At 43.2% G+C, this 25,330-nt stretch overlaps 1 protein-coding gene across 1 annotated transcript in view; it reads left to right on the top strand.

The window, feature by feature from the left end:
• Nucleotides 1–299: 299 nt before the first annotated feature.
• LOC112571089 (visual system homeobox 1-like) overlaps nt 300–25,330 on the top strand; it is a 37,407-nt gene continuing 12,376 nt past the window's right edge. The window contains exon 1 of the mRNA XM_025249899.1: nt 300–2,041. Coding sequence (XP_025105684.1) covers nt 1,522–2,041 — 520 coding nt within the window. The 5' untranslated portion in view covers nt 300–1,521. The remainder of the gene's footprint in view (nt 2,042–25,330) is intronic.

Raw genomic sequence — 25,330 nt, forward strand, 5'->3', positions numbered from 1 at the left:
TAAATGCCACCGTTAAAAAATTGCTATAGCCAATGAACACTGTAATAGGCGAGTCTCGAATTGGAAGCAATTTTTTAAATAATTAAAATAATTGCGGTGATCAGAAATTAGCCAAAAGACAACAACGCACACTGGGGCAACAGTGATCACGTGACCAAGCCACCCTACACTTCCCTCCATCATGAAAGCCGCTTTCTGCATTCGTCTTCGACTGAAACGAGCATTCCGGCGCCCGTTCGTTTTTGTTTTATTTTATTATTTTTTTTAAAGCAAGAAATGGGTGCGAAGGTCAACGTAATGTACTAATAGGCTTTACGAGACTCATTATGACAAGAACAGTTAGTGGGCAATCCTGCGCTGGCCCCGCCCACATTCAACACGCTCTCCAAACATCTTGTCAGTCGAGAGCCAGGGGGCAGAGCCTTGACGCCGGCTTCTCCCTCGTGATTGACAGCTCGCCTGCCGCTCCACCCGATATGCAGCCAGCTTGGCCCGAGGTGGGAGGATAGGGGGGTCGGGTGTGGGGATGGAGTTGGAGGGAGGAGGGGAGAGGCAGAGACAATAGCCAATTTGTCGACAGCGCGGCGTTGAGCGAGAGTAGAGTCCCTCCAGTTGCCAGAGGGGGGGCGGAGCTCCCAGCGCCGAGACGAAGCAGAAAATATCTTGAGACCGATGTGGTTACGTCAGAAGGGTAATCGACCATAAATTGCGAGCATCGCGTCTCGCGGGATTAGCACTTAATCACCGTCAGTTCACCCTCCAGTCTTCTTCCTCAGCCAGCTTTTGGTCATTCCTGCACCGCCTGCCCGCTGCCTGGATCGCCTTTTGCCGGGGCCTGTCCTCGTCCACCCGGAGTGGCCAGCAGGCCAGCCAGAAGGCCAGCCAGCCTCAACAACTGACCTGCAGCAGTAAAGTCATCCTGTGATGATGGGGGGGATGTTACAGGGGGGGAACTGGACCGTCGCCAACCTGCTCGTCGACGAACAACAACATTCCGGATGTAATTGTTGGACATCCTAATAAGACGATCGGAGCCGAGGTCTTCCATTTTATACCTTCTCGCGAGCGATTTAGAGTGCAGCCATGACTTGCCCGGAGCAAAGGATAACCTCAGATGAAAATATCAACAGGGATTTGTTTTCTAACCCCGCCGCTGGTTTGTGAGTTTATTAACAAAATTCAAAGCCTCTGCAAAACTGTGTTTTAATCAACAAACTTCCTTCGTTCCATTTGTCTTCATTTCTGGATTACCAGTGAAATGGCAAACAGATTTATTTAAAAATTATTTTTCCGAAAAAAAAAATTATGTCCGCAATGTCTGAAGAATATTAAGCGTAATGACTCAAAAAAAGGGGACACATCGTGAGGTGTACTGGTAAACAAGAATGGCGACAAAACTGTTGATGGATGCAGATTGGAACGATTAGATAACAGTAAGGTACTCGCTCCTTTGTACAGTTCTTGCTGTACAGTCTTCTCTGTACAGTGTCTTCCGAAAGTCCGTCGGTGTCCGGTCCAAAAATGATGAACGGACTGTTGAGCACAGCGGCCGCTGGCCAGATGTCACCGTTCCCCAACCACCACTACAGCCCCGGGAACCATCATCACCACCATCACCACCACCACTTCAGCCAGATGTACTCTCAGCAACGCTCATCCTTCGCCATCCAGGAACTTCTGGGGCTGAACTCGTGTCGCCAAAGTGGGGCCAGCCCCGACATCATGGACTCCAACCCTGTGGTGCCTCCACCGCCATCGTCGTCGCTGTCCGGGATGTACCACCTGTCCGGCCTAACCGGCTCCGGCAACACGGCCATGTCCTCCCACCACCGCGTTGCCATGGACAACCAGACGACCTCGTTCCTTCGCGAACAGTCCAACGGTGCCACGGGTGGTTCGACCTTTTGTCCGTGGAGGTTCGACCTGGCCTCGCAGGCCTCGGTGTCGCAGACCATGGCGCCGTCAGGCCCTCGTTTTCCTGCAGTTAATCGCCATGGCGACGATCTGAACTTCGGCTACAAGCACAACATTGCAGACGAAGGTATTCATTGTATTTCTAGTCCCAGTCTGCTTAGATTAAAAAAAAAAAATGTAATACATAACAAAAATTAATCCAGACATTTAAGCAGTTTAGCTTAATCCAGTGCCACGCTGAGCAAGGCACGTGACCAACAGTTGGATTTGCATCTATTTTAGGGAGGAAAAAATTCTACTTTCTTTCTATCTTCTGTTCTAGGGAAGAAAGTGCTGCATTTTAAAAGTTTCCGTGCCTGAAATGTTTCTTAAATACAGTTCGTGAGAAACCTTTTGAAGATCTAATTATAATTTGAACACATTTAAGTTTTTAATATGAGTTTATACCTAAGCAATATATGTTATAATTTGGTCAATTGTTAATTTCTTTACTTATTTTTATTTGATCTTTATAAGCGCAGTGAATCTTGCTTTTGACTGGAATACAGCAGTGCTATTATTATTATTATTATTATTATTATTATTATTATTATTATTATTATTATTATTATTATTATTATTATTATTATATTATTATTATTATTATTATTATTATTATTATTATCTGTTGCTGTGTGTGTATTATTGTCCTCGGGAGATGTCATGGTTTAGGCACATGACCAAAGTCAGATCTGGTCGATAACATCACCATGGTTACCGATACTTCTTACAATACGACTTTAGCTTGACTGGCTTCATTCACGTAGTGTTTGTTGTTGAGTCAACATCGCACTTGTCGGTTTGACGGAGACAGGGGGATGAGAAAAGCTTGTGTCCACACAACATGCAGGAAGCTTCAGTCACAGAATATCTTGGTGAAGGTATTATTCTGATTAGGAGAAGGGAACTTGGAGAAACTGCCACGTGTTCAAGCCATGGAATATTGCTATGTTGAACGGGGTTCATCTCAAATCATCATGAATTAGTGAATTAACTAATGAGCAAAGATTTTTAAGCATTGTAGACAGTTATTTTAACAGGTTTCAAGTGTTGCACTCTGTCCTGTTCTATGGGCGCGCTTTCCAAATCAGTTCTTTTAATGTTTTCCACCTTTCGAACCACTTCTTACCTTCCCCCTCCTCTTCTACTAACCACCGTTTAGAAAATGAAGAAGAAAAAAAAAACTTTTAGTAAGTTAATTATTTAAGAGTTTGCGGGCGGACTGTCACATGGTCTACACAATGGTCCTTAGTGCGCAAGTCTTTTTGTTTCTGAGGAGCAGTAGAATAGTACCACTACCCCGACCCCAAGTCCCTCCCCATGTACTTGACCATCCTCGGGACCCAGAGCGATAACTTCCACCCTTGTTTATTTTGTATTCTGTTGCACTCGTGTTGTTTTGTCTCTTGAAGCTTTGTTTGTTGTCTTCCGCGGCATCCATTTAATTGCGGGCGGAAATGCACCTCGCATGTGCTCATGCTTACAAAGCCCCTTCCTTCCTTCCTCAGGGTTCGTCTTACCTTCTGAAATGTACAGTCGCCTGCAGGAACAGAGAGAGATTTTTGTCTGTCTGTCTGTCTGTCTGTCTGTCTGTCTGTCTGTCTGTCTGTCTGTCTGTCTGTCTGTCTGTCTGTCTGTCTGTCTGTCTGTCTGTCCACGATTGGCCAGTAGGTGGATAAATAATTATTCACACCCGAAGATCCTCTCTGAACAACGACAAACCCCTTCTTGAATCCTCACCAGAAAGCGTTCTTTCCTTTCCCCGAGATAAGTCTTTTCAACTTTTAATCGCATCCGTGCCGAGCGGCCATTGACCGTTATAACCGCCACCGCGAGTCGCCGCGACTGCACGATCCAGCGCCCCATCCATCCACCAACCCACCCACCTACCCACAAAAATTAGGGTCACTTCATTTGAGGGTGCTTTCTGTTTTAAAGTAGGTTTTTGCGCGCAGTAATTGTTTTCCTCCCGACCTCTGCATTCAGCTTTGCTATCGGTGTCTTATTAGGCGACAGCAACCGGACTCCACATCCTGAAAAGATGGCTTTGGGCTCATTTTTCAAACCGCGTTTTTCGCTGGCATCTTCCTTCCCAGCTCTTGCTATTCCACTGAATAAGCCTCCTCCCTCCTTCTTCCACCCGTCTTCCCACCTTCTTCCATCCGTCCTCCCTCCCCTCCCGTCCATCCTGCGATTGTTTCGTCTTTCTTTGTCATTGCGTCGCTTTAATGAAGATAAAATCGAGGTATCCTCGCTTGCCGTAGTAAGCAGCAGGCCTTTCAAAGCAACGAACTGGAAATCGATTCGGGGAGTCCAAAGAAAAAGATTCGCTCAATCTTCAGGAGTCACGACAGAGGGCGAAATGCATTGGTCAATAATTTGACCAATTAAACGCAGCGCCTAGGTGTCTGACCATCGCCTGCGCGTAATTCAAGACGCGGATCGACATCAAACCCGGCGCAGGGTCCACCTGAGGAGGGGACTTTTTTTTTTTAATACGAATGCCTTTGAATGGAGCATCAGTGTAACAACAGTCAGGGCCACTTTCTACTCCGCACAACTCTTTCGTGCCTGAAGCAATTCGCTGGTGGTGCATTCCTTGTCAGAATCCTTCCTATGATTTTTGTAAAAGTTGGAAGTACGTTCTTTTATTGGAGACTGATGATGATGATGATGATGATGATGATGAGGAGGAGGAGGAGGAGGAGGAGGAGGAGAAGGAGGAGGAGGAAGAGGATTGCTGTTTCTTTTTTACAGAAATATTTAGTGTCCATTCTGGTCTCTCTCCACGGTGTAGTGCACACGTGAATACCATCCTATGATTGCCATCTTTTTTGTGCAACCGACTGCTGCAGTAAACACGAGCCTTATAGTGAACATGAATGCCTTGCTAAATTAATAAAATACCATAATATACTTCTGCAACTACCTCTTCCGAGGGTAAAGATAGTGCATCCGAAGACTAATTAAAAATACCAAAAATGCCATTTAATAGTCTACCCACATTCCATTTGAAAGGACGAATGAATGCCTCGCTATAGTTCATCCCAATACCATTCAAAAATACAAACAAGATGCTATAACACAACAGAATATTCTTTTTAAAAATCCAAACGAATGTCATGTTAGAGTTTTCCTGAATATAATTTAAAACTGAGTTACCATGCGATAGTGACCATAATAGCAGTTGCGAATGAGTTTAGTTATTTTGTCATGTTGAACTGAGAGATATTCGGAACGGGAATATACCACGGCACATGTTTATCTTGTTTACTAAAGTATTATTGAATGCACTTTTCCTTGTTTTAATGCTTTTAGAGAGATGTAATTTTCTTTGGTTTTTAAAAATATTTACTTCAGGAAGGGCAGAAGTTTACATAAGAGGTTGTTTATTTGTTGTTTGTATTTGTACATTTAGAAAGATATATATATATATGTTTTCATATATGGTCAACTTTTTACTTTTGGCTTCATAACATATCCACACACATTTATACATCTTTTAAAACACTTTCAGTTACATCATTAGCACACCACACATTTTGCTCCTACCGTTGATGACTGAATCCTTTTTATATTGTTTGTTCCTTCTGTCTATTATATATACCTTATTTACATTGGACCTGGAGGCTTAGGAGAATCACCAGGTAGTCAGTATATTTTACAAGCAATTATTGAAAGTTACTACCGATTCTTACAATTCTTTCAGAACCTACTAGCCTGCAACACACACACACACAATCGGACTAGTCAAAGGATAAGATGAGAGCAGGTTAATAATGTTTTCATCTTATAGAAGATACCCACATGGGTGTTTGGGTGGAGAGAAGTGTTTTAACCTTTGGATATTGACTTATTTAATCATCATGTCCTTTTCCTTATTCTGCAAGATTTCATTTCGTGTTTGTAATATTCGCTTCGAGCATGATGTTCTGACATATTGCTTACCTTTGCGCAGGCTAATTAATATGCTTTGAGACATTTATTGTTTGTTTTGCTTTCTTTCACACACACACACACAACCGGAGTAGTCAAATGCAAAGATGAGAGCAGGTTAATAATGTTTTCAACTTAAAGAAGTGACATACCCATATGGGTGGAGAAAAGTGTTTTAACCTTTGACCTGCCTTGTTGGGTGAAGATAAACACGTGTCGAGCTGTTTCGTGTGTTTTCCAACATGCGACATCTTCACCATCAGAGAACCCACCACACTTTCCAGAATACACCACAGCTACTTTAAATAATGCATTACCTTTGCATTATCTAATGTAATATTTTAGTATAAATGATGTACTTATATTAAAATTAATTTCATTTAATTTTATTTGTATTAATATTAATTTACTTGCATAATACTAGTATTTAACATTTGTTTGGTTGATTCTATTTTTCTTATTTACTTATTTAATTATCATGGCGTCGTTTTCCTTATTCTGCAAGATTTCATTTGGTGTTTGTAATATTCGCTCCGAGCATGATGTTCTGACATATTGCTTACCTTTGCGCCGGCTAATTAATATCCTTTGAAGCATTCGGGTTTGTTTTTTTTTTTGTTTTTCTTTCTTTCATTTTCTTCTCCAGACCTTTCGCAAGCTCTTTGTAAATGTTATATAATAATTATGTAGAATTATTATTGTATTTCTTTTAGTATGGCTTCAGCACTATTGTGTGGTGCGCTCAGTCCTGTGTGAGCAGAATCTTCTTTCTGTAAAGTAAGATCCACTGATACCAAGCTATATGCTGTGAGTGTAGCCTTCATTCTTCCGGCGAACCTTTCTTCTCTACATCAATCTTTTTTTTATTCATTCTAGAATTTTCCAGCAATCATTTTTCCTACTTTTGCTAAACTGACCATTATTTATTACTTCATTTACAAATTATTTCTGCTACAGACAAGTTTATTTATCGCTTTATTCTCGAGTTTGCCTAGAATTTTCTTTCTAAAATCAGCTCACCTACTGCCTACATCTAGTCGGGGGAAGCTCCCTTGCTAAGAATGTCTGGGAAGGTGTTTTGCGGCTTACCGTGTAATCCATCAGAAACGATCAGAAAATTAGTTCGGATAAAAATATTCCAGAGGTGGATTGGAGAGTGGAGAGGCGAGAGAAAACGGTTGTTGACTGTTTCGTAAATGTTTGAATCTTTTCTAAACACCATCTCCCGAGGTTTATTATTATGAACATAGATTCATCACAAAAGTGTATCGGGGTATAAATTAATTTATTGGTTAATTAGTAGCATGTGCATATTGATCTTCACTTAGCTTCTGGTTATTCACATTCGTATTCGAACATTCACACCCGCGCGAATAATAATATTTTTATAAAGTATTTTACAATCTCCTAAAAGTAAACTGAAGTATTAATTAAAATTGCATCCCATCAGTCTGGCATCACTGGCTTCTACACCACGAAAGCACTGAACTCTGACATTCAACCATACTCACTCCCTCAAACAGAAGAAATGTATAGACAGGCCATTACTGTAATCTCTCATCAATATAATAAAAGTAATAAATATACTATTTATATACTATAATAATTTATTACAGCTAAATCATTACTTGCCTCTGCATACGCTAAATCGACGACAAGAAAGCGGTTTCACGGGTACATCACAGGTTATTGTCGAAACCAACAACCATCTTGGCACAGAGTTGTCTGCGCATCTCTCAACCCCTCGGTACTCACAGAACCAGTAATGTCTTGGGTGCTGATGGTTGTCGTGGAAACGATGGCTGAGTGAGACGAGGCTGAAGTGTAGTTAAACGTGTAATCCAGAAGGCTCATTCCCTCTCAGGAAATGTTACCTAGCTGATTCTTGGAAACAACAGAAATGTCTTCTTCCACAACTCTCTTTCTCTCCCTGGTGTGTGTGTGGGGGTTGGTGTGCTTCCTCTCTATCTTAACCCTTCTCTTTCCATTTCTTACCAAAGATCATGCCATCATTCCTACTAAACAACAAATTATTCCTCCAGTCATCCAAGTATGTTTACCCCAGAATACTGTTACATTTTGCCCTGCAGCAATTTTTTAAAAACTAAATCCTACACATGGTTGGTGTATTTCTCGGCAATTTTCAAAGTGAATTTTTGTTGTCACGTGACGTGGACTGAACATCGATTTCCGCCCACCCTCTATCCATCTTTATTCCCCAAATATCCCGGCAACCTTCTTGTCAGTAACTATGTTTCGGTAGCTGCATGGAGCCTGTTGTTGTTCGATGTCGAAGATGTTGCACTGGGGCCGTAGGCAGTTACTTATGACCTTTGAAGCATCCTGCTTGGTCTCGCTGTGATCTGTCAGAGAGTGTGGTCGATGGCACCAGAGGACAGGGTGGGTCTGTCGTCGAGAGAGGAAAACAGAGGAGGAGGCTGTGTCTTGATTACTAATGGGGTCTGGCATCCTCTACAATTTAATGGTATTGACGTGTGTATAATATAGAGTGTGGCGGTTTCCAGCGTGCTGGTGTGTACCCCGGGTGTCTACGGATTGCACGGAGGGTATTGAAAGGCCTGCTGAAGCACCAATCCCACTCTGGGAGGTACAGTGGATCCTTGATCCTAACTCTTTCTTTTTGAGACAGACAAACAGACAAGTAGGGAATCAGAGTAGCAGACAAAAATATAGAGATATAGATAAGAAGAGAAGCAGTCTAATAGAGGAACAGGCGAGCAGACGGACAAGTATAGAAGTAAACATAAAGACAATCAAGTCGACAAGTTGATATACAGAGAAGTAGAGAAATATAGAAGTAGTGAATATGATGACATCACCCAGTCTTTTCATTATTGGAACAGCCTTAATTGAATACAGACGTGGAATTCACGAATGTTTGTCTGCTTGTCTGTCTGTCTGTCTGTCCGACTGTTAGAGGTTCAATTACCATTATTTTTCTTATTGTTTTTATTGTCATCTTAAAATCATGTTCAACCGTGTTGACGATATGCATTGTCAGTCGATCTACAGTGACAGATGTTCTGTAGTCTGTTGGCAATTGTATCTGTCCAGGTTCGCTCCTCCTTTGCACGTTTGCTCTATCTCGAGATGCACATAGCTTCCTGTCAACCATCATGCAGCAGCAGCAGCCTACTGTAAAGGGCAGCATGCAAACTTTGTTGTGACTTTAGTCTGAAGCAGACAACAGTTCCGCTCGTGGGTCGTTTGTCCTACCCGAGGTAAAACTCCGGTCACTATCGAATGTGTAGACAGTTCAAAGACTCCACCACCACCATTACCACCACCCCCACCATAACCATAACCACCTCCATAACAATCATCACCATCACCACCTTTCCACATCCCTCCGACCTCATGACACGTGTAGGTAATGCCCGACACCTGAAAGTAGCAGTTGCTGCTTCGTTTGTAATTATCTCTTTTGACAAGTTAATGATAAATGATTTTTTTATTTGAGCATTTTGCATGAAATTTGTTTTTTCCGAACTGCAGCCATCATCCATGTGTGTAGCATGGCGAGGCTGTAATTACAAGTGTTTTGTGATTTCTGCGAGTCTCACGATTGGCTGTACAGCGCTAAGTGGTGCAGGCTGTTTGTTGTTGATTTTTGTGTTGTTTATGTTTGTTTTTCTAATACCAATATGACTGCAACAGGCAATAGATGTATTTTAATGATGCTGTTTGCAACACGTTTCTAACCTTTCACCTTTCCACCAACACCCTCTTCACATGTTGAAACTGTGTCTCTGTGCTCTACGAAGAACTGTGCTCGACAGAAAGATACCTTAAGTCACAAACAAACAAACAAACAAACAAACAAACAAACAAACAAACAAACAAACAAACAAACAAACAAGCAAGCAAGCAAGCAAACAAACAAACGAACGAAGGAACAAACAAACAAACAAATTCTATTTTGTGTGTGTGTGTTTGTGTTGTTCTTGTACCTTTTTAATCGTTTTATTTTTTGTTTCTTTCCTTCGTTCCTTCTCTTCTTATTAATCAGTATTTTTTCTTACGTATTCTTTGTTTTCTTCTGATTTCTTCGTTCTTTGGTTTGTTCCCTTCTTCGCCCTTCTTTCATTTATTCTTTTAATTTTTTTCTCCTTTCTTTCTCATTTTATTTTCTTCTTTTTATTGACTGTTTGCGCTCCGTTAACCTTTCCGCGCCGATACTTGGCGAGGGCCGGCGCTGAGCGCTATCCCCACAACAAGCGGGTGTATTTTGTCTGCAGGTAATATTTGATATGAACAATAATGCCGCGCCATCAAAACACCCGGGGTGTCGGCACTTTCTCACGGGGTCGAGTGCTGGCTGTGCCGAGAGGTCAATCAGGGTAGATTAGATTATTGTTTTAGTTTAGATTAGCTGTGCCGGCTTGTTGGGTTTTGTTTGGGGTTCCACTCCGCCCTTCCCTTTCTCCCTCTTTCTTCTGTGAATCTCGCTTCCAAGTCGCTGAGCTGTGCCAAACCAGCTTCTCGTGCCAGCTGCACGGGAGGAGGTGGGGTAGGGGAGGATTAAAGGAGGATTCTAACTGAAGCCAAGATTTAAACAAAAATGTAAGGTACCTAGCAGAGTCCAACATATTGTAAATAGCAACATTCAATCGCAGGAGGGTAAAGACGAGTGTGTAGATGTGAATGAGCGCAATGACAAGGATGATGGATTACATTGATGGTCACGTGAAACTAACAGATCATCGGGTCAAAGGTTGGCGTGTTTATAACCATTATGGCAATTAGAGCTGAAACGGGAGCAGCAGCCTCTAGTAAAAAATATTTCTGAGCTCTTTTCTGTTTTCCAGCCCCAATATTTGCTATCTAATATAAACAAACAATATTTCTGTATTCGCTTTGCCAGCTGTTTTCACGTATGTGAGTCTGGCTGTCAGCTGTCCTCGCATCATTATCTGTATTCTGTTTTTCATCTTCCTTTTATGGTTAATGATTAAAATTTAAGATTCAAAGTTAAAGTAGATAAAATAGATACCAAGCTGAAAAAGCCTTAAATAAAAGAGATACCGTCGTAATATTCAAGTGTACTATACTTACCGCATTGCCCTCCTTGGCTTTTGTTTGTTTGTTTGTTTGTTTGTTTGTTTGTTTGTTTGTTTGTTTGTTTGTTGGTGTTTTGGGGGTGCGCGCGCTCGCATAATTAGAAAATGCAGGTGGCTTTCTCCATGTTCATGTTTGTAAGCAACTCGACTTTGGGGCTGGGCTGACCTTTTCTTAACCCTAAACTCGCGTACAACTTATCCTGCAACTTCCCTTGACAGCAATTATCTGACAAAACTACATGTTGACATCTATTAGACAATTATCTCACAAAACTTCATGTTGACATCTATTAGGCATGTCTCTCTCTTTTTTTTTAATCTCAGGCGAAACCAAATGTTCAAGTCTATTAGAAATGCCTCTGGATTTTTTTTTTTTCATCCCAGGGCTCCGTCCGTACGTAGTCTGGTTCCTCATTTCTTGCGGTTATCGAACTTCTGACAACTTGTTAGAACACTTCAGTAATTAAATGCCTCGCATGCCCCCGCCAACACCACCTCACACAACCAAACCACCATTCCACAACCACACACAAAATAGAAAACCGAAAATCAAATATTACAATCTATACACGTTTCATCTATTTAGGTGTTGATGTAAAAAAAATTAAAGTAACTCTCAGATTCTACCTCCACCTCCCAGCCAAAAAAAAAAAAAAAAAGTTTCGATCAAACTTCACCGTCTTTCTTTAAAAAATCTGATTAACCTCTAATACGCTGAACTCGTAGTAAACTCGTAAAACAAAAATATTCAAAAGCATTTTTTTGCGGCTCGAATTTTTTTTTTTTTTTATTTTTTGCATTTTCCTGTCGTTGGCTTTGACTTACCTGTACTGTTTTATTATAAAGAGTTGGGGAAAGTGTCAAGTGCCATGAGTTTATTGGGTGCATACGCACGTGACGCTCTCGCAGGGACTTGCCGTTACTGTGCGGGTGGAAGGTCTAAAAGCAGAGGACAGAGGTCAATCTAATGAAAATTGTTGTTACTGTAATAATTATGATTATCATTAAGAATAGGTCAAGATAGAGAAAAAAAACTGTATTTATTGACGGTTAGTCGGTTTTTATTTATCAACCAAGGTCCTGCTCCAAATTACTTCAGGGTTAGGCAGCGAAGACTTTCTAGCTCTGAACTCATGGACACAATTATGATGTTGCTCTCTCTCTCTCTCACACACACACACACAAACGCACGCACTCACGCACGCACACACGCGCGTTGCAAGGGGCTGGAGTCGTAAGAGTGATTTGCTTGAACAGTGTGAAGAAAAAAAAAAAGGAAAAAAATGTTGAAGTGCAGCAGACTGTCGTTTACTCTAACCAAGGGTACCCTTACCCCTATGAGCACCGCATGGACAGCACATTAATTGCCACAGGCACCGTTCTTACAGTCACCACCCCGGAAGACTCCTAGAGAGGGTACTTACGCCACCACTGCTCTGGTTTGACAGGAATATGAGAGGGGACCGACAGACACACTCGGGGTTGAGGAGGAGGAAGAGGAGGAGGAATGGAAGGGGAAGGGAGAAAGAAAATACAGGTGAAACAAAGGGTGGCACGCGGGGTGTAATTGCCGCTACTATTTCACAATGACGGTACTATCAAGGAGTAAAGAAAGACAAAAAGCAAAGCTCACCTGAGAGTCCTTGGCGGTAATTAGATTACACGCTTCTTGCATTTCCAGCAACGAGGCTGCAAGCACGCGACCTTAATGAGGCGGCTAAAAATAACTCCGGCGACAAGGGCGCTGTCATATAAATAGTCGCCAACCGTGTCAGGACGTCCTTTACCCCCCACACCCCCCACACCCCACCCCTCTACCCCCTTCTTCCAAACGCAAAGGGAGGTCACTTATCGACATCATGACAATCTCAGCTGCAGTTGTCTTTTTAGTTTCTTTTTATTCAAGAAGAGTTCGTTCTCTTTTCACCTTTCTTTCAGCCTGCACCTCCCCTTCCCCCACATCCCACTCCTCTGCTGTCCTCCCATACTCTCATTCCCTCCGCCAGCGCCATCTACTACCTGCTTTTGCCCTCGCCAGCCGTCAATTAAGGGGAGGCAACGACTTTTTTCCCCCCGCCAGCCAGCATTGATTGAACGGCATATCCTGACGCGCATTAGCGCTAATTGTCATCAGTAATTCGCTCTTCGCTTGTCTCCCTTATAATATGCTTGTCTTAACCAGTCCTCATTACTTGCAGCTCTCTTCTCTTTTCTTTTCTTCCACACCAAACGATCCTAGTGGGGGCAGGTTGTCAGAGAGGCATCCTTGGTCATAGCGGGGGGTGGCTTTTTTTTTTTTTTTTAAAGAAAGACATTCTTTATGTTCATGTTCTTGTTCTTTCTCCTCTCCCTTGATATTGTTATTCTCCTTCGTCCTGTTTTTTTTTTCTTTATTGTTGTCTTTTTCTTGTTTTCTTCCTTTATTTGTACGCTTCTTTCTCTCGATCTTTCTGTCTCACTTGTGTATCACATTTTCTCCCTGAAGGGGGCTAGCTTTTTAAAAATGTCAAAACCAGAAAAATAAAAAAGTAGAGAAGGCATGTCGCCAAAAAATTTACACACGATGTCTAACCTAAACCTACACCATGTCAAAGAAAGTAAATTGTAATTCTAAATTAAACTCACCAGCTTCTATAAACCAACATGTTGGTATTGGCAACAAAGATCACTAAATCTTTAAAATATTAAAATAGTGAAAGGTTAGCTGATGTTTGCAGATTTGTCACGTATCCACCAAAGTCTTCCCCTCCCCACCAAAAAAAAAAAAACAAACAACAAACAAACAAAACAAAAACAAAAACAAACAAACAAACAAACAAAAACAACAACAAACAAACAAACAAAAATACTTCAGGCTGGGGCGACTGACTGCCCCTCTACCCACTGAAAAGATCGGGATTGTCCGAGTACCCGGAACTTCAAAGTTGAGAGATGGAGAATTAAATTCAACATGGGAGGTCACACAAACGGACATGAACCAGTCACGATAAAATCGCAAGGGTTCGGTACTGCTCACCCAGAATCCAGATGAGGTCACATGACTTTCCCCACCCAAGAGAGACAATTCTTCTGTGAAAAGACAACCGCTTGACCGCTGCACTCGATACCTGCCCACCGCAGGATGTTAAAAAAAATTGTTTTCTTGGCAAATATTGTTTGACCCAGTCTTATTGATACATTCTGTTTGTAGAACGGGAGGGTAGGAGGCTGGAGGGAGTCAGGAGCGCAGAGACTTCTCCAGACAAAGGTTTGGGCTCCGCATTCTTGTGACATGGCGTCTAGGAACACGTGGCCACCTCATGGGGCTGTAAACACACCCTCCTACTTCACACATCAGGGACGCAGGGACTTAAATGTCGGGCCGAGCGATGGAGGACTTAGCAGGGGATTCGTCAAAGTGCCTGTATAATCCCTCCGCCGCACATGTGACCTCCATCTTCAGTCGACGGAGGTGCTTGTCAAATCTGCTCGGCTTTTTCCCCCCGCCTGCTTCTACTAGCTTTCTGTTGCCATAGTTCTCTCGGACCTCGGTAATCCCCTTCCCTAGGCTTCACCTCTATCTGCTTCCCGCTCTCCCATCTACCCCGCCACCAACCTATACCCCTCTCCCACCCAACGTCTTTGTCTCTGCTCCGTAAATTCTGGGATGCCTCTTCGCCGCATCCTACCCGGCTGCAGGAACAGGCGAGAGAAAGAAAATACGAAGAGGGTGGAGGCGAGGAGAGATCGGGGTGGAGGTGGGCGGGTGGGTTTGCGAAAGTAGGGAAGGTTGAGTCGAGTTTCTGCCAATTTTCTGCCAGTCTGGTCCTGAAGAACAGGCTGTATATAGTGCGTGCAGTAAGTGGCTAAATCTTCTGATACCCTGGCGGCTGATTAGAGTCGTGGAGGGGAGGACAGATTACAGCCGCGGCTACACAGCGACGCTGGATGTTCGCGTCACTCCGCCAGATCCGGGTGGGTAAGAGATACCTCGGTCCGCAAACATGACAGCAGGCCGGTATAGATAGATAGTCTTAGATAGATAGGATAGATAGTATAGATAGTATAGATAGTATAGATAGGATAGATAGGATAGTCTATACACAGCAAGTCCAGGTGGGCATGAGAGACCCCAGGTTCCCATTCTTAGCAAGTCAGGGTAGGTGAGACACGGCGGTCTGGATGGATGAGCGACCTCGGTTAAGACCACAACAAAGTGATTTAAGGGATTCAGTACCCGGTCTGTTCACAGCAGGTGCCAAAGGATGAAAAGGCACAATAGAAAGAACAGCGTGCCCGAGACGAGAGCTGAACCCAGGACACCCAACCCTCACAGTGTTGGTGACAGGTGCTAGCCGTTAAGCTACCGTGCCGCCACCTCTCCCCCTCTCATTCTCCCTTAATGGACTGTTGACTCGAGTCATGTGATCTTGCAAGTCCCAAAGCTAGCGCGAGACAAATCAAACCCGTGTTCCTGTCTATGCCCTGTGGGTGATCCCCCAAACATCATCCAATTTCAGCTGGAAATGCACCGATTGTCTTTCAACTTAAAGCGGAATGGAAAACCGAGTTCTAGTGCTGACATTCTTTATCCTTTTCTCTCAAAAGTTCGCGATTTCCAACGACCTGTGTACTTACAGTCGTGTCTAAAACACAGCTGCGCCTCGCTTCCCGGAGGCCGCCATGTTTTGAACTCTTTCGCGAAGGAAAACAAATACTAAGTCGTGGCTTAGGAAGAACCTTTCGACCTCTGTCAAACTGTTCATTTCACAAGGTTCAGTTCTTCATTTTTGTAATCAGGTTCGAACTTGTATTTCACGATCCCTCACCCATGATGCCAGTTTTTCGATCGACTGCATTGAAGCGACTGAAAGTAAACAAGATTCTGGACAGTTTCAATAACATCTCTCGAAAGCAAAGCACGGCGGTCTCCTTTATCACCCTAGACCTGTGTTTTAGAAGTAATTATAAGTAAAAGTTTTTATGCAAAAGAAAATATTAGCAGAAACGAGTCAAAACATCAGGACTGTGCACTTTGCGCTGTCTGGGGGACTTCCCGGTGTGTTTATATATATAAACACTATGTTTATTGTCAGTTTTATAAATGAATGTTTGAATAGATTTACGGGTGTGCGTGTTCCTTCTTTTTGTTCATGCAAAGATTTCAAAAAAACACATCCCCTGTATAGAGTACGTCTTCATGCTCTGTTCATGGACGTGTACAGGTGGACTGCTGTCTGTCTGCCGAGACCAACGCTTAGCCTCTTGCCAAGTTCTTCGTTGTTAGTCTCGGCGAGCCTAAACAAAAAATGTGACCAAACCGGAAGCTTTGTAGTCTCAAGCCTCGTTTTAGTAGTTAACTGGAAAAAAATCGTCTTCCAGCAGTCTAGTAATACAAGTCCGTGCTCTGTTCAGTCCCTTGCCGTTACAAGCAAAGAGAGTTACCTCGCCCGATTCGCAGACCCGGAGGAAAAGGGGAGGTAGGCAGGGGAGATACATGCGTGCCATCTCGCCATTTCCACCATCGATCCCCTGCCACAATTTCGATACGGGCGTGTTCTTCAGATTAACAAGCTGCAAGGAGCCGCAAGAGGTGTCCTTGTCACCCATACCCGCTCGCGCACTCTGCTTGGCTGTCTTTTTTTTGTTTTTTTTTTTTTTTTGCGTACTTTACTTGGGGACGAGAGTAGATTTCTTGTCCTTCTACCGCCATTGATTATTACTCGCACGACAGTCTTTTTATGCTTTCGATTCCAAGTCGTTTTGTCATTAAGAGCGGGCAAATCGCGCGGTGAGCTGCTGTAGGGAGAGTAGAGTTCACTCTACACTTCCATTGGGAGCCACACGTGATCGGTTGTAAACCGGGTATCATCCGTGTTACAAGGGGTACGTGCTCTGCGTTTGTGAAGCTGCTTGTTAGGAATGTTAGAAGTGACAGCTTTATCCATGGATATTCGTGAGCGCAAAATCTGTTTATTTATTTCACACTCTCTCTCTCTCTCGTCTTATCCGAGACAGAAAAGAAATTAAAGGAAAAGGCAAAGTGATGTGGAACGTGAAGCTTCAATGATAGAGACATTCCGAAACATTTCTGCTCAAAATAGGAAAACTGGCATCATGGGATCGTACCAATAATCATCGAGCTTAAGTGATGAAGTGAGAAATGGAGAAAACTGGTTTGACAGAGAACTCCTTTCTCGTCAAATAGTTTCCTTTACTATTTTAGACGATTGTATAAGTAAACTGTTCGTTTGAAATCCGAAATTTTGAGTGGAAACGATTGGGAACATCCACACCTATAAACAAAACCTAATTTGTCATTTCACTTGACTTTCCATTTAAATTTCAAGAAAGTTATAGAACTTGCTTTCAGTTGTTTGTCACGAGTTTGTTTGGAGTGGGGATGGCTGGGGTGGACATGGGCTGACCTGAGTTCTAACTTCTGAAGGTGGGACACGATGTGAGAGGTTTGTGCTCATGAAAACCAACCTCCTTTTGTGATGTCTTCCGACGGACATCTTCAATAAAAGTTCCTGAAGGAATGGTGAAATGTTAGTAACAGGGTTAGTGTTGCATCAGACACCATCACTCTTTGAAAAACAAACTTATCTTTGACTTGTTCTACAACTCTTTAAAACAGCAACAAAATAAAAAGAAAGAAAAAAGAGAGAAAGAAAGAAAAGTGCAAGCACTACAGAACACGGGTGCGAAGGAAAGGGAATCCTGAGGGTTTTATTTCCATCTCCTCGAGCGTGTCGGCGCAGGCAGATCACGTGACCGCATGATGCGTGCTTCTGTAATCTCGGTTCTTGCTGTCTTTCCACGTACGAACATTCCAGTCGATCTTACGAAAGCCCGAGAATTTTGCTTAATTTGCAATATTCCGAACATTTTTCTACTCTGTACAGAAATCTCCTACTTGAAAGAACGGCTTAAATTTAAGTGGAGGAATTACTGGGCAATATCAACTTGCTGATTCGGCGGCCATGAATCGCTTGTCGACGATCTTCCAATCATTTCCAGGGAGGAGGAGGTGTTAGGGGAAGAAAGAAAGAAAGAAAGGAAGGAGAAAAGAAGCCTGGCTGTTGCTAGCGACAGGTGCCACATTGCAGTTGCAACAACAAATCTTCAGCAGTTTCGCCGCGAACTGGGAAATCTTTTTCGATGAATTATCAGGCTATTTGGTGATGAAAAGGAATCTCTGGATATTTTTGAAAAAAAAGCACGTGATGTATCGCTGACAGGTGTTGTAGACATGATACATAGTTCCACCTCTTGATCCTCTTTATTATCGCTTCTTCTTTTTCTCTGTTGACATCATCATTATCGTTGTCGTCGTCGTCATCATCATCATCATCATCATTTCTGTTTTACACCGGGTCTGGCACCAGGAAGGGTGCGGGTGTCAGGGTCATGTCAGCCGTGTGGGGGCGCTTTTCTCTGACCTGTGATGTAATGGAGGACGGGGGGAAGGTGTCAGAGAAGGAAGAAAAGTTTGCAGGCGCGATATCGCCGATGGCCAATCGCTGACAAGCTCGCCTGGCGCACGTGCCGTTCAAATTAGCTCTGTTAGAGGTGAGGGGCAGTTTTCTCGTGCCTCTTGCAGGAAACGTCCACAGAGCTCGGCATAAATCTTTCTCTTTCTCTTTCTCTTTCTCTTTCTCTTTCTCTTTCTCTTTCTCTTTCTCTTTCTCTTTCTCTTTCTCTTTCTCTTTCTTTCTTTCTCTTTCTCTTTCTCCAGCTCTACACCTCTTTGGTCCCCTTTATCTCTCTCACACTTTCCTTTGACTCTTGATCCGACAGATAAACTTTCTCTCTCTCTCTCTCTTTCCTCTTCATCCCTCATCCTTTATCCTTGTATTCTTCTATTTTCATCCTTGTCCGCCTCTATTTGTCTTCTTTTTCTTCTTTGTTCTCATCACCTCCTGCTGAAAGTAGTGCTGCCTTATTACCTGCTTGAGCCTTCTAAATAACATCCGCTTTGCTAAAAGAAAATGCATTGATTTTATTTTTGTCTGACCTCCAGCTTCTATTTAAATATTTTAAATAACTGGCTGTTGACAGGCTTATTCTCAATATATCACCTCAGCAGGACTATGATAAATAATTTGCAGCTTACCACGTGACCGGAACTTTAGCCTTTTTTTAATTATTTATTTTTGAACAGCGATGGGTTTTCATGTTTCGATGATAATAACTGCAGTTGTTGAATGTTAAAAGTTCCAGAACGTTCAGGTATATCAGCTGACTTCTCGCGTGCTCTGTAACTGGATACAATAAAATATTCCTGTTTTCATCTATTAGAGTTATCTTTACTTTCTGTTAGCTGGATAAAACAGATGACTGGAATCTTACAATGTTTTTCCCAAAGTGTTTTCCATGGTTTTTGATGATGATGATTGATGATGATTGATAAGGATGATACACGCACGGGCACACACACACACACACAAAAACACCCGTTCGCGCACACACGTACTAACTGTAACTTTATTTCATTTTCAAACCAACATCTTCGATAATTTGACAGGAACACATGCACATCAGTAGTCGTTCGAAATTACCATCCTTTGGAACTGAGCGTTACTTTCCTTAACGGTTTCGTTAAAAGTGTTTACACTGATGTCTCAAATGTTATGAATGCCATATACCTTTATCTGTAACCGGCACTTGATTAGAAATCGCCCAAAGGGCAAGCACTCTCTGCCTGTTGACGTAAACATTGGTAAAAGCCCATCCTCCCGGGAGCATTCTCGAGCCCCCACTTGCAATACCTAATGAGGGGGTGGTGCTGCAAAGGTGTTCTTTCCAACTGAGCAGCTCTTAACAAGTTTTCAATTAGATTGCCTCCCCTCGGCTTTCGCGCCGTCGCGGTCTCCGAAAGTCAGCCGCAGCGCGCGATAAACTAAGGCTAGACGCGTTTTTGTTTGCTCTCGCACTTTCTCCCATCGTGCAGGTGCCAAAAAACACCACCTCTCGCCCCCCTGACTCCCCACCCTCCTACCTCGATCCTCCATCCTTAACCGCTACGTTTCGTCTTTAAAAACCCATCGTGCATTGCTCGGGCAAAAGGGAGAGAGGCCCGTGGGCAAGGGGCAGGCAACCCTGTTTTGACGACTCGAGCAGCGGACGAGCTGACAACGAAGGACGGGGGAGAGAAGCGGAGTGTTTACCTCCCCTTCAGCTGTCGGCAGGGAGGAGATAAATAAGTAGCCCCATACTGACGTGTTTGTCACGAGCGCCTTCGACACCAAGGCACGCGCGGGGGCGATCTGAGATGGCGAGGAGTAAAACTCTTAGTCTCCATGATTACAACTATAGGTAGATTAATTAGGTCTGCATACCTCCACCCCGAGCAGCAGCAACAATGGTGGAGGTGGTAGTGGTGGTGGTGGACATATCTTTGGTCGAGATCCTTATCCTTGATCTTAAGACCTTCCAGAATATTTCATGAATATGGAAAGACCTCTTCCACCTGCATGTCCTTGATCTGGAGAGAACCCAGGGTACATAGTTTTCTCATAACTAAAGATTTTTCTCAACATTTTGGAAAAGCTGTAGGATTAAAATGTAGACAATGATCTTTGCCATTGATAGTTTTGTGTTTGCAAACTGCATTTCTGAATGCAATTATCGCGAAGTGAGCAAACCATCGAGTCCAGTTCAAGACGATTTTCAGTAATTCAATTTTCACTGTCCTGCTGTTTGCAGGCTTACTGACACACACAGAATGTCACAGAGAGATAATCCCATCTGTCTGTAGTAAGCACGTTCAGGTTATCAAAATTGGCGTGTAAGTTTGCCGACACTCTTTGTCTATCACGCACACCCGGGGTACGATGTGTGGGGGCTTCGTACAAGCTTTAGCACAAGTTTGCGTTCGTGTGGAGACCCAACACGCGACTAAAGCAGGGTGTCAACCCGGGAACACCCGGCACAGACAGGCCCACCCAACTGTCGCCTCTTCTTCTACCCACGTTTTGTCGCTGTTGGTAAGGTAGACATAGCTTTGGTGTTCAAATGGTGAAATGTGCGTGCGAGCGCTCGCGGGTGTGTGTGTGTGTGTGTTCGTGTTCCTGAATATTAATACAAGGCTGACCTGCGGTTAACCATTTTTCTTCTTCTTTCTTCTCATTTTCGTCGTTCTTTGAATGAGTCAAGAATATTATATCGTATCGTATTTACTCCGTTTGTCTACCTTTGGCACCCAGATATCAATAGTAAAAATTCAGGTGTGTATAGTTGAGGTAAATAAAACAACTAGTCTCAACAAAATAGATGTATGTGAAAGTTTACAATAGTTCAAACATTTGAAACAGTTTATTCGTATACAGTGCACGTAGAGAAGAGAGTGAGATTTCACGTTTACATTCAAGTTAATTCAAGTTTATTCACTAAACCTAGTAAGAACTCGTGATGAAAAACACTAATTAACACCATTTGACTATCCAGCATTCGTGTTAAACCCAAATAAACAAGACCATTGTAAATTCCATAAAATTTGTTGCTAAACTTGGCTAATGGTAACAAAGCATATTCTTCTTTCTTTGAATTTAATTTTATTTCAATCTATTTGAATATTAGTAAAAGTATCTTTAGAGAAAATCGTGTTCATTGTAGGAGAAAAATAACAAACAAACAAATAAATAATAAAATTCATCTTCTAAATTACGCTTGGTGCATTTATTTATTTATTTGCTCGTCTGGGTATACCATGAAATCGTCTTAATTCTTCAAAGACATGGATAAAGAGAAGGGGTTTGTTCTTTCAGAAAAGCTGACTCGTGGAATCAACGCTGAGGAAAGTTTAAAAGATTTGTCCGTTGGTGAAAGTTCTTCAGTCCACTGTTCTATAAACCCTGATGTACTACAGAGGTCTGTGCTCTGTCTGTTATTATTTATGTCATCGAAATGTCTGAACAAAGCAAAACAAAAAACAACAAAAAGACAATTTACATTAAAAAAAAAAGGCCATTGCTACTGTACTTCATAGAGGTCAAAGTTCAGACTGTGGTCGTTATCATCGGCAGAGAGAGGTAGTGGGGGAAGAGGACAGTAAGAGGTCATAGTTGAGAAGGAATGTAGTTGAAGGGTGCACGAAGATGGCATGAGAGGAGGGAGATGCGCATGACCTGTCGGGGTACCACACCCCACATTAGACAGGTGACAAGGCCGAGTCTAGATGCGTGTTGGGGCTCACGGCTGTGACACCTGTGGTACCTGTAATACCTGTGATACCTGTGATACCTGTGATACCACACACGCCTCACCTTTCCCCATGTTCTCTGTCGAACTCTTGAATAGCGTAAGAGGCAGTTGTATGCCTCTGCCCTCCAAGTACAACTTAAAAAAAACTGTGTATGAAAGAGATGGGGAGATGAGAGGAACTAATTTGTCTGTTCTGGCTCAAGAACTATGTCCTTTGTCCTTTTGATCACAGAAGTGTAGGTTTGTGTTTTTGAGCTGCTCTTTCACGAGCCTCCTTCATGCGAGTGGATTCAGTTTGTTAAAAACAATGCTATTTCTTCTAATTTGAACAAATCACTTCCTTTCCATTTGAGATATAAAGGCCTTCAAACACACACGAACAGAGAAAAATATCAGCGATCGCCAGTGATGTCATCAGTGCTGCAACCAATGGAAGGGATGAGTGTGTATGTTAGTGTTGTGTGTGCGTGTGGGAGGAAGGGAAAGAGAGGCGGGGAATGTATATTATCAGTTCTCTCTCCTCTTCTTCTGACCTGTGTTCAAAAGTTCCCCGTTCTCTGAGCAGGCAGCTCCAAAGTGGACCGTGGGTTTGGGAAATGTTTTGATTGGAAGTACGAGGGAAGGCAACATCTGTAGGATGTGTGGTAGCCTTTGGTCACCCTGTCCACAGTAGCCCCTTGCCTATCCTGTAGAAGTGTGTAGGTGAACTGACAGTCTGCAGTCTGAGGAGATGGAGTGGGGAACCCCAGCCAACATCCAAACTAGTCTTTAGCGACCTGGGTGCATGAAAGCAAGAATCTGTGTCATGGAAGAAATGTGGCATGTATGGATGAGAAATAAAGACCTCTTGGCCCTGCCCGACTCACCCTGGCCCTGCGTGGCCCACCCTGGTGGTGGTGCAGACAACAGCAAGCCTAGTTCCGCTTATTTAAACGCTGCAATCTGGAGAGCTGCCGAGCCCCCGTAATTAGGCGCTTTGATATCGCCATTAGCAGTTATTGTACGACCATTGTTCCGCCGGGCCAGCGCCCTCGCTGTCGGAGTAGAAAAAGAAGGTCAGAAAAAAGAATTTTTGCTTTTGAAAGGGCGAAGAAACGCATGCCCTGCTTGGTCCATCGCTAAGAAAGGACCATGGAACCGCAGTAGACGGCGGCGCCACCTAGTGAGGAGCAGCGGAGGTGGAAGAAGAGAGGGAGTTGGGGAGGGGGGACTAACGCCTACACCGCCCCTTCCCTTGTCGGTAGCCGATGGAGTACAAGGTGGGGGTCGGTAATTAACAGGGAAACCCTCAGATTATTTGGATTGCCGGTTAGAGAGGGTGAGAGCCGGAGTGTGAAAAGTCTTCAAAATTCACGAGTACCCCATTAAGAAGCCATTCCAGCCTCCTTCCCTACCACACTTCCTCACCCCACCCCTCCACCCCTCAAACCTCAACCTCCTCCTCCTCCTCAACTCCCTTTCTTTCTCATCTGTCACGTGCTCCGGTTGTCCACTAATGTTCTTCTGTACCGCCCTCCCACCCCTTGGCGCTGACCCCACCGTCCTCCCACCCTCTGGGTCTGACCCCTCCCCCCTCGCTCTGTGACTCGTACAGGGGGCGGGGGGAAGGTGGCGGCAATGTCGCAAGGAAGACAATTAGCGGCCGGCGGAAGGGGGTTGGACAGGGGAGAGAACTGACGGGAGGGCTGGGGTAAGAGGCGTACTTCCCCTGGGGGTAGCCACGTGAAGAGGGTCATGGAGGGTCCGTGAAAGGGTAATGGAGCCTGAGAGGGTGGAGTAGCGTGCCCTTGGCCGCCAGTCGTCGTGCGTAATCCTGAGTGCGCATGCGCTGTCAGTCATCACCAAACTGTCAAACCGAGCCTTTGATCGAGGGAGCAAACATCGTCATTCAATTACTTTTAGTTTCCTTTGTTTGATTTTCAATTGAACCCCACAACTTTTACCCATAATATTATTTTTGAGCTGTATTTCCTTCTGACTTTTCTAATCTTCCAAATCTGTGAAGATCTTTCAATCGTTTGTAGGCAAAGGGCAAAGGTGAAAATGTCCAGATGGTTAATTAGAACAAGCAGCAAGCGATCGAGCTGAGATTGTGATCCAGTGATCGGGTTTGAGTAATCAACATTTGATTTATTTGATTACCGTGAATTGGAGTAACCCTCAAATGTTATATTTATCATAGCAACAGTATGTTGTGTACATCACCAACTGATTCATCACAATGTTATTTATTTTGAATAACCCTAAAGTGATTTTACAGTGATTGAATAATCACTCATCGGTCTATCGTACAGTGAATTACTACGAGTTATACACATTGATCACAAGGATTCATTACAGATAATCCCTCAATGAGGAGTCAGCTACTTTTTGAGTGGTTGTGTCTGAAGGAAATCAGTGCCATTGTGTTCCGCCTCATCGCACCGGACATAACACCTGTCATCTAACAATCGTCTAGTGTATCGTCCCAAGTACCAACTAGATATTATTAAGAAACATTTATTCTGCTGAACATTTTTGTTTTATTTTTCATCGAAAATTATTGCTGATCTCTTTTATGTGTATATACAATATTTTGAAGCAAGCCAATATTTATTTATTTCCATTCTTTCTTTTAAGGTTAACTTGACTTCGTGCAATGAGGAATTTAAATTTTGCAAAAAATAATCATACTTTCATTATTGTGTCAAAACATAGAGCTTACAAGTTTAGTGAATATATAAAATAGTGATATATCCCCGAGACCAGAGGCGATTTTCTCCAGTGAACTGGTTTTGAATATTTGATGCCAGACGAGACTTGTATGAGCTGCGTTCACTCCCGCCATTTATCGCGAATTATTTACTATTTTTGAGTGAAATATTTCGGGATTTTTCTAGAAAGCTACAACCAATGCGATGTACTATCCAAAGGTGATGAGCATGGAGAGAGGACGGCCGGAGTCGCTACAGTCAGCTTAAGTTCAGTGAAGCGAAGAGAAGACAGTTAGCCCTCGGGGTTCGTGGTGCATCGGGGGCAATAATTGACGTGGGAATGCCCAGGGTGGGAGAGGTGCACAAATCTCATTGAAAACATGGCACACTGCATTTTCTACGCCGACTGAACTGTAAGGGTGGCCCTCACTTTCACCTCGGGGTGGGTGGCTTGTGTGTGTGTGGATAGGGGAATATGTG

This window comes from Pomacea canaliculata, linkage group LG8, assembly GCF_003073045.1.
Source record: "Pomacea canaliculata isolate SZHN2017 linkage group LG8, ASM307304v1, whole genome shotgun sequence".
Classification (NCBI taxonomy): Eukaryota; Metazoa; Mollusca; class Gastropoda; order Architaenioglossa; family Ampullariidae; genus Pomacea; species Pomacea canaliculata.